Raw genomic sequence first — 9,650 nt, 5'->3', positions numbered from 1 at the left:
GGCATAATTGTTATAAATTCAGTGACCAGATTCGCTAGCAGTGTTTCTATTTAGTCCTCGTTTACATATTTATCGTAGAAAATGAATTTTATAAAACAATTTGTGATTTTGTAGTCCAAAGGCTGAAAAGTTCAAACAAAAGAATCAGTTTTGCAAACTGCCAGCCTATATAAGTTAAGGCCTGCTGGTATTTGACAATTATGCAAAGCAACTATTTTCTTCATTGCTAATATTTTCCTTTCTTGCAAGAAATTTCGACAGACAGATATTAGGAACTTGAACGTTTTACTTAATTGATTTTGCAACCACACAACACGAAAAATATCACAACTGCAATAAAAACATTGATTTTTCTGCTACAGTTGTATTTCACATTGGTAAATGTTTTGTATCTTTCCAGAAAGTGTAAATCATTATTGATAAGGTTTTAAAACCAGATTTATGAGAAAAGTCAAAAATCTTGGTAAAATGTGATAATCTGACTTGAAAATAAGCGTACTTCTTTGTTGTGGTTTAAAATTTCCTTAAAAAAACACATTTTTTTACAAATTTAACTGCAAAACTTGGAAGAGTAACAACAATCGGTCACTGCATGATGGTTATAGCGAGCAGTAGCCCCACAGTGCCAAACAGTTATGCATCGCTTTTGAAGTACGGGGTGAACGGTGCCTTGCCTTTTGAAGAAACACAAAAACAGTGCAAAAAGGCGAGCACTCAACGAAAAACCAACGACAATTGACACAGCTATTACGTCACAACACAGCTCATTCTGAAACTAACACACAGTTTGTGAAATATACAATGAAACGATGGCGAAACAATTTAAAGTACAAACGCTCTGAGACGGTTTAGTAAAAGCTCAACTGGATTAATTTAAGAAGCACAGTTTTAGAAACTTTGAGCACAGATTTGCGGGTATTTTTCATTAGTTCGTAAACAATCACAGCATATATTAAGGCGCACAGTGGCCTTAAATCAGTAATTTTTGTAAAAACACTGTTGCGCAAACCAAAATAGTTCAGTCAAAACGTTAAATTTTAATCACTTTTAGCAGAAAAATTGACTAGTACGGCAGCACCGAACGCCAATATACAGAGCGTTTCAGTACCGTTATGGCCTTATCAGAATAGCTTGCATATATTGGCCAATAAGCCTGCCATTGACCAGCAGTTTTTAGTTTGCAGAGAAAACGTGTAAGTAAAAAATACAAACGGTTGAATTGGTGAAAACGAGCAAGAAGCACCAGTACACAACGGTTTCTACGAAGAAACAGACCATAATTTAAATCTAAGTATCAACAACACCGAAAAAAGGAGGGGAAAAGACAACAGTTTTGAAATTGGAGCCCAACTGGCCATAAGCCGTACTTTATAGTGGGACTAATAATGAAAAAATACATTTGACAACTTTTCATGAAACAAAAGCACGTTGCTTGTCATGTACAAAAAGGACCAGCCTGATTATTATAAAATTGTTCCAAAAAAAATCATACACGCCTTAGCGAAAAAAACATTTACAACGATTCATTAGATTTCAGGCCTTTATCCAAGCTTAAGGATTCAATCCAATGTGTCTTGACTTTGCAGCAATTTATGATCAAATCAAAAATACTTGCAAAAAATTTAGGGTATTTCGTACCAAGTAAAGAAACTGTGAAATATTGAAAACGTAAAAAGAATATGAAAAATTAGCGTCATGGCAAAACCGCTTGGAGTTTGTCAAACGACTGCTTCTTCTATCTCTTGCTTAACGCGATCTGCTTCATCACTTTGTACGCTTCGGAGGCGTTCAATCGATTTCATTTGACGAATCTTTAACTAACAATAAATGAGGTATATTACATGTGTGGTGTATGAGCGATAAATACAATAGTCGTATATTTTCCTAGAGTGAAATTTTTGAAGTCGTCCGCCGTTTACTATGTATATATTTTACTTTATTATCAATATGATACTGAAGATGCCTATTAATCAAGTGAAAAATTATGGCTATTAAACTATTGTTATGTCAAATACGCGTGGCAAAACGAAATCGCGAACATCGAGTATTCGAAAATGGGTCGGTGTTCAGTAACATAAAACAAATTTTTGCCAACCCTGCTAACTACAAAATCATCTACTTTTATAATTTAAACGTTGGGTAAGTTTGAAATATTCATAACACTTCCAAAGCTATAACGCCCAAGTCCAAAATACATGCCAGCAACGAAGTAATGTGATTATACTTGAACACTTACGGTCTGTCGTTCGTCCAAATATTTCTTTACTTCTTCATGTTTTTGATCTTTTAATCTTCTGTCCCTCTCTCCACTGGCGATCGTTTTATCTTTTCTGATCACTTTCGATTTTTCCATCCATTGCTTCGTTTGGTTTTGTATTAATTCGGCCATTTCCCTGTAAAGAAAATATTTAAGATTAGGGCATAAGAGTCAAAAAATCGCATCACATAGTTCTGTAAATGCCAACTGAATTAGTTTTTTTTTTTTTGCATTACACCAACCACTAAAAAAATTGAATCACTTTTCAAATCCACGCCAAAACAGAATTGCAATAGTTTGAAAGAATCAAACGTATCAAATATAAGTTATCAACTAATTCAATTTATCACGCACCAAGCACTTCAATGTTTACCATCACTTTATAGTTTATACTATTTACCTAAAATTAAAAGGTGGCTACTTAGTAAAACTAAACACCCGGCTGATCTGGAGCCAAAAAAAATATTGCACAACTTTGACAACGAACGATCATTAAACCAAACCGTTTTTTGTTTGTTTTTTTGTTGCAAAATCACACACACAAAAACACAACAATAAATATCGCCAAGGTAAAAAGGTTCCGGTATCTTATTATCACAAGCAAAATTTTGCCAATCATTAATCCACAAGCGGATCGTATCACGTCCACTAGCGGGCGTTAAAGAGACACAATTAGGCCGGCAAAATGTCGTCGAACGGTCGAGTCTGATAAATGTGACAACTTGGCATGCGGAAGGCCGCAAAGGATTGACCATCGATTTTATTTCCCCGCGGAATAAAGCGAAGCTGCTCGGAGACAACTGCGATATCACTTTTAAAGGTGAATTTTGCGCGGCTTAAAACCTACCTGCTCGATTTTGCACGCAAATTAGATTAGGGGCGCTTGGTTACAGTTTAATACAAATCACATTGGTTCAGGGTTTATTGTGTTGTTTTTCTCAAGAAAATGTTTAAGTATATTCGCTTTATTACATCATTGATATGTAAACTAAATGATGATCTTTTGGCAAATGTATTTTTTAACAACTTTTTTTATGTGACAATGATAAGATGAAAAACAAAAAGGAATTTAATGTTAGATGCGAAAAATGTTAGTTGCTATTTTATGAAGTACGTTTACTATTTCGTTCCACTCAAAAAAAGTTTAATTGAGTGAAAGTACAACACCCTGACATTTATTGTAAGATAATGCGTTTATCCAATATTTCACCATGTTAGAATACATGAAAACATTTTCTGTCCAAAGCTGTTGGTATTTTATATCCATTCAAAGCAATTGTCAGACAAAAGACAATTATTGTCTAATAGAGTGGTTCTCAACCTTCCATGCGCCGTGGCCCCCTAAAAGTTACCTTCGGGTCTTGTGGCCCCATTAAGGGATCCCGTAAGACTTGTGGCCCCCTACCAAAAATATATGCGGCAAACTCAACTAAACTGTAAAGTCCATGATCTATCTGAGCATTTTTTTACTAAACATAAACCTCAGTATAGACAAATAGTGAAATTAAATCATTTGCAACACACACTTGAAAAGCATTATGAAAGAAAATGGCTCACTGATTTTTGGTAGATGTTTATAGTGAGCCTACACCCGTGCCCCCCGGATTAGAGCGTGTGCCCCCCTCCCCCTGGGGGGGCCTGGGCCCTCGCTGAGAACCACTGATCTAATAAATGAAACTGGCTAGCTGTTTCATACTAACTTTTACGAATTAAATATGGCCACCTGGGAATTAAACTCGTTTGATAGGGTGATGTATATTGTATAGGATATAGAAGGCATTTTTTACTTTTTGTGGGTTTCTTCTGCATCAGTTAGATTTTGCTGCTGGACGGTTTCCAAGGCAACGCGTAGAGCTTCTTTCTTCTCCTTATCAGAGAGAGTCAGACTCGAGATGACGTCACTTTTCTCCTCTGTTGACCTGTCGGAACCCTGTATAGAAGCAAATTAAAAATGATTGACTTTTCATTAACTGACAATGTTATAAGGTTATTTACCGAATCGTTTAAAGAAATAATAACAAACCATGTCGCTTTTTAGAGTTACACAAGTTAGATTAAACTATTACAACATTGATAGAAATTCTGACAAAAATTGCTTTATTATATTGCCAATTTAGACGGTATATCTATTAATTTTATATGGTTTGTGTTTGTGAATTACGGCTTGTACCAGTAAATTGTTAAACTAAAAAATTTTTTAAAAAAAATAGACCCCTGACTTTCTTTGGCACTGCCATTAATATCCATGCCATTAATAGTATGTTATATACATAAATCCCTACTTTTAATCTGTCGTTCTTGGAAAATAAATTAGCCAAATTTGCTAACGTGAGCACTCTAGCTGCTGAAACATTAGCCATGTCTGATGGTCTTGAAACGGCTTTCTTTCTGACCACTTTATGGAATGAAGTCTTGTTTGGTAGTCACAAACTGCCAGGATTACCTATTGAAGCTTTTACAGATAGCTGTTCATTATGTGCTGCTTTGCACTCCTGCAAAAGTGTGTCAGATAAAAGGCTCCGGGTAGATATTGGATCTGTTAAGGAAATGATGGAACAACACAATGTTATTGTATCATGGGTGTCTTCAGAAAAACAACTGGCAGATTGCTTGACAAAGAAAACTGCATCTTCTTTAGCTTTGTCAGTAGTTTTGGATGATGGACAAATAAAAAAAGAAAAATAACATAATGAGTTTGTTAACTTTATTTCCCCATTAAATTTATTTATTTGGTTTATTTATGCATGACTGATTTCAATGCTTGAGTGATTTTGTACATGTGGCAACTTGTTTGACCTCACCCTCAGCATGTTTAGTTTAGTAGTTCTTGTGTTGACTTGTGTGAGCAGCTTATGTGAAATACTTGTGTATGTTTCATATTTATGTTTATTAATAACTTGTTTATGTATTCTATTTGAATAAGATAATAAAATAACTTAACACATATTACTGCACTTAACGTAAGAAACAAACAAGGATAATCTAGCGTAACATAATTTGCGTATGACTCTATGGATCACGTATAACTCCCCAAAGTTGTGCCTTGCCCAAACTGAATTAAATTGTTTGGGTTAATAACATGCAATCTTTCTATATTCCTGCTGACTAAAAATGCCATATATTCTCTCTAGTTAAGATGCACATAAATTCATAACTGGGATCAGCCCTGAAGTGTTCATGCAGACCAGCGATCACGGCACACTCATATAGAAATCATAGTAAGCCTGGCCTTTTGAAGGCGTCATACCGCATCAGCCGGTCTCCTAAGCATTCCCACATGGCAATGCGTATATATATAGGCTACAAAAATCTAGCCTGCGATAGGATACGAACCAATAACAGTAGCCTTTCCGGGACTCGCGCTCTTATAACTGATCTACACAGGCTTAGCGGTGAGCCCGATTCGTTTAAACATCAACTCTAAAAAAATTAATTACCTCCGAGTTGCTTGGACTTCCATTTTTACTTCGTTTTCCCAAAATTTTTCTGCAAACACAAAATTTCGCTTAGAATTAAGATATAAGTAGAATTTTTACTGCAATCGATAAAGAATGTGACGGGAAAATAATTAAATGTGACATTTTTTGCGGAAGAAGTTTATCTTGTGCTCACCCAAGCGGAAAGCAGGTTTGTGTGTCGTCATCGTTCTTTTTCTTTATTGATTTTTCACGCTTTAGTGCTTTTGACTGCAGCTGCAGAAGAAAAAATAAAAGTCAAATTGTGTTTCATTTCCTACAATATTCACACAACGCTAATTTGTTTGATTTTCATTGGATTACTTACAAAACAGTTTAAAGTAAAAAGTGAAATAATAATCGCAAAAGACACTTCGTTAAACAAATCTTGTCTTTTTGTGTAGAAAATTTGTATGAGGAACTTTTGTGTAAAGACAAATATCAGCCCATTGTTTTAAAACTTTTCTGACGTTTTAAACCCTAAGCGTTTTGCTTACAAAGATCTTATATCCCGAATTAAAACTTCTAAATGCCCCTTTTCTCAGTTTTTTGAAAAATAAATAAACGGTAAACGGTATAAATTCGTTGCAGACCAAACTTTAACTCACTTCATAGTTGAATCGATAAAAAAGAAGTTTAAAAAAACGAAATATTTTTTTGCTCCCGTGGCACCAAACAGATCGTTCAACAGCGAAAATATAACTTACAAAGCCCGCTATTATCACCGTTATGATAAATCAACAACTTTTTTTATGATACAAGTTTTAATAAACGACATTTTAACAATTTTGATTTACAATTTTTGGCACAAATTTCGGACAGTATGTAGATTTTATTTTCTACACAATTCTCAAAGGGGCGTTTAATTTTGCTTTTACAGCAGAAGAAAAGAAACAGACAATCAGTAAAGGGACAATCAAGATTCCCTTTTCTGCCTCTCACCTTTTCTTGTCGCTTTATCGATTTCGCTGCTTCTTTTCTTCTTACTTCAGCCGCTTTTACGTAAACAGGGTGGTCCAGAAGCATCTTGAGGTTAATTGAGTTCTCTTCTTTGATCTCTGCTATATAGGAAACATGAGCCATTAATATGCTGTAGACTTCAAATCGTACAGAAGAGGTTTATATTCTCAAGAAGTCGATCCTATGGCGTATTATTGTACAGCATATCGTGTTGTACATTTTTGTTGTTTCTGTATACTTTATCTAATAGTCTAATAGCAGATTTGAAAAACATAACTTCGGTATTTAAAAACATTTTGAAGAAATTGCATGCTAATCTTGAAATCTTGACTAAAACATGTCAAATTTATCGGGGTTAAGAACCTCTGCTGGAAATCACCAATATTTAGATCTCCTATAGAACCCTCGGCTCAATTTTTAGTATACGATTCCGGTTTAAACAGGTTTATCGGTTCGATAGGAGGCAGAATCCGGCCCAAACCAGCCGAAAACTGGAATATTCCCGTGAAAAACGCCCTGTTAAGATTTATTGCTGTTTTCGTGTTGTGCAGTAAAATATCACTGAAAAGTTTTACCTGTCGTCAACTGTTTTTCGCTGGCGGTTTTCCCGAAATTCTTTTCAAGTTTCACTTTGGGGTTATTTTTCGTAGTGCTCTCTCCTCCAGTTGACGAATCGCTGGATTTGGTTTGTCTCACGCTTGAACGATCATCGCCATTCGACGAATCTTGCTCCGAATCCGAATCGTCCCCCTTTTATGCCAAGAAAACACCAACATTGAGCTTATATGACGGTCAAGTATAGCAGTGAGGAATGACCGAAAGTTAAGCTTCAGGCAGTGCAAACTGTTTCGAGCTATAAGGTCTCATCAGTGCAGCTGGTGACAAGATATGGGCCGTATTGGCTAGTGTATCTAAAGGCACTCCAGTTTGTTGGGAGTAACAGACTGAAAAGCCATGCCTCGGCCAATTCTGTTCGATGCCACAACTGAGGACACTGGTTCATAATTGCTAGAAAACTTTTAGTGTCACTATATCAACATTAAAGCATGTTTTGTCACTATCTGCACTGATGAGACCTTATACGTCGAAACAGTATGTACTGTGTTACTTATTATTGTTTGCTTGGTGTATTGACAGAAGTTCAAACTATTTTTTGTTCTGACAATGATTGGTCAAAAATGGGCCGAAACAGCAAATACTCTGCTCGACATCTTATGACGTCATAGATGGATGACGTAACGGTCGAAGGCTAAAACCTCGCAACCTGTAAACTTTGCAAACAATCTTTTAGATAGAAATTTGCCAAAACGGCAGTTTTCAGTCTTTTCTTGAAGCCAAGTAGGCACTATTAGTCCTTGTTGTGGGACATTAAACTTTCAACTTATTTGCTTGTGTATCGAGTATCATCAACCCGAAAAATGCCTACTATTTTGTAAACTTACATCGTCTTCGAGTCTTTTCAGTTGCTCCTCGTGTTGCTTTCTCAGCGAAATTTGATGAGCTTTCGGATTTTCCAACGCATTTGCAATCACTAGGAGAAAATGATTGATTGAAACTAAGGATGTTCAAAGTAGAACAACTGGGTATTCTAGAATAATTGATTCGAATCTATAATATATTTTTGTTACAAACAGTCTGGGCATATATTTATTTCAGTTTCAATTGTCCGATATAAAACGGAAGATTTGGATTCGAATCTGGCTGGATCCAAATTATTTGATATTCTACCCAGAACATCCCCAATTAAAACACTACATATGGACCTTTGACAAGTGTGATCAACATTATGACAAACTGATACAAACAAGACGTTGTCTACTGGCCAGAACAGAGACGTGAGCCGGCTTTACGGTTTGTTTTTAAGCGTTAGTTTAAATATAACAGCATTGGTTCCGGCCTGATACAAAATTACAAAAACTAAAACACATATGGTAGGTCACAAAACACAAAAAGGCAAATAATCATGCGCATTGCATTATTTATGACAAACTCACCCATTAAGCTGTCCGGAACGTAACTTCTCAATTGGAACTTAACAAAAATGCTTGCAGAGTCCAATGGCACACCGCTGGTTGTGCGGAGAGAAACGTAACGGTAGCCGTTCTGCAAACTACTTAAGGGAATTACTCTTTGTCCTATTAGCTGGCGACTGTCGTCATACAAGGTGAAGCGCATCAAGGCCAAGTCGGGAAAAATGATCTGTTAACAAAATGAGCAAATTAGTTGGTACGCAAAAAACTGATAATGCAAGTTTATATCCAAAAGGAGCAATTGATTTATTGCATCATAGCACGACAGGACTATGGAAGGCGTAATAGCGAATCAGCCGGTTACTGCGCATTTATCATTTGGCAATGCGTGGGCTAGAAAAATCTAGTCTGCGGTGGGAATCGAACCCACGACAGAAGTCTTTCCGGAACTCGCGCTCTACCAACTGAGCTACACAGGCTCAGTGGAAAACCTGCCGAAAGTTAATTTACAAGCACCGTTGCCTGCCTCGTATGCTGCACATGTCAGCTTCGTTATAGGGCCAGATCGACCAGTAATGCCCTGGCGTACTATGAATTCTATATGAGTGTGCCGTGATCGCTGGTCTGCATAGACAATTCATGGCTGATACCAGATTTGAATTTATGTTTATCTCTACTGGATTTAATGGCATTGTTTGTTTTTTGGCTATGGTTATCGTGGATGTGTGGTAAAAGAAGGTGACCAAAAATTGGGTAGAATTTACTTTACAGATGTCAATATGATGTCACCGTTACAATGTCGCAAAATTTGTAATTTTTTTTAAGGAAATCTGTAAAAGCGTATTTGCTGCTTTTAAACGCATGTTTCGTTCATTGTCATTTCATTTTGCCAACAAACAAAACAAAATTGCGGACAAGTTTTCAAAAATTCACCCAATTTTCAGGAATTTTTTTAATTTTTTTTACATCAGTCCAATTTTGACTCCAAAGTGACGTCACAATCATCAA

The 9,650-nt window shown here is 36.1% G+C and overlaps 1 protein-coding gene across 5 annotated transcripts in view; it reads right to left on the bottom strand.

Annotated features, from left to right (window-relative positions):
* Positions 1-268: 268 nt before the first annotated feature.
* LOC145203865 (1-phosphatidylinositol 4,5-bisphosphate phosphodiesterase beta-4-like) overlaps positions 269-9,650 on the bottom strand; it is a 29,099-nt gene continuing 19,717 nt past the window's right edge. For 4 of the 5 annotated variants that reach the window (XM_080076206.1, XM_080076204.1, XM_080076202.1 and 1 more), the window contains 9 exons: positions 8,667-8,871; positions 8,115-8,203; positions 7,248-7,422; positions 6,655-6,773; positions 5,870-5,949; positions 5,695-5,743; positions 4,045-4,187; positions 2,237-2,393; positions 269-1,817 (listed from right to left, as the gene is read on the bottom strand). In XM_080076206.1, coding sequence (XP_079932332.1) covers positions 1,719-1,817; positions 2,237-2,393; positions 4,045-4,187; positions 5,695-5,743; positions 5,870-5,949; positions 6,655-6,773; positions 7,248-7,422; positions 8,115-8,203; positions 8,667-8,871 — 1,116 coding nt within the window. In that variant the 3' untranslated portion in view covers positions 269-1,718. The remainder of the gene's footprint in view (positions 1,818-2,236; positions 2,394-4,044; positions 4,188-5,694; positions 5,744-5,869; positions 5,950-6,654; positions 6,774-7,247; positions 7,423-8,114; positions 8,204-8,666; positions 8,872-9,650) is intronic. The other variant, XM_080076203.1, reaches the window with a different exon arrangement.

The sequence above is a fragment of the Phallusia mammillata genome, chromosome 8 (assembly GCF_965637545.1).
Source record: "Phallusia mammillata chromosome 8, kaPhaMamm4.hap1.1, whole genome shotgun sequence".
In the NCBI taxonomy this organism is placed as follows: Eukaryota; Metazoa; Chordata; class Ascidiacea; order Phlebobranchia; family Ascidiidae; genus Phallusia; species Phallusia mammillata.
This window is presented reverse-complemented; position numbering and strand designations above follow the sequence as displayed.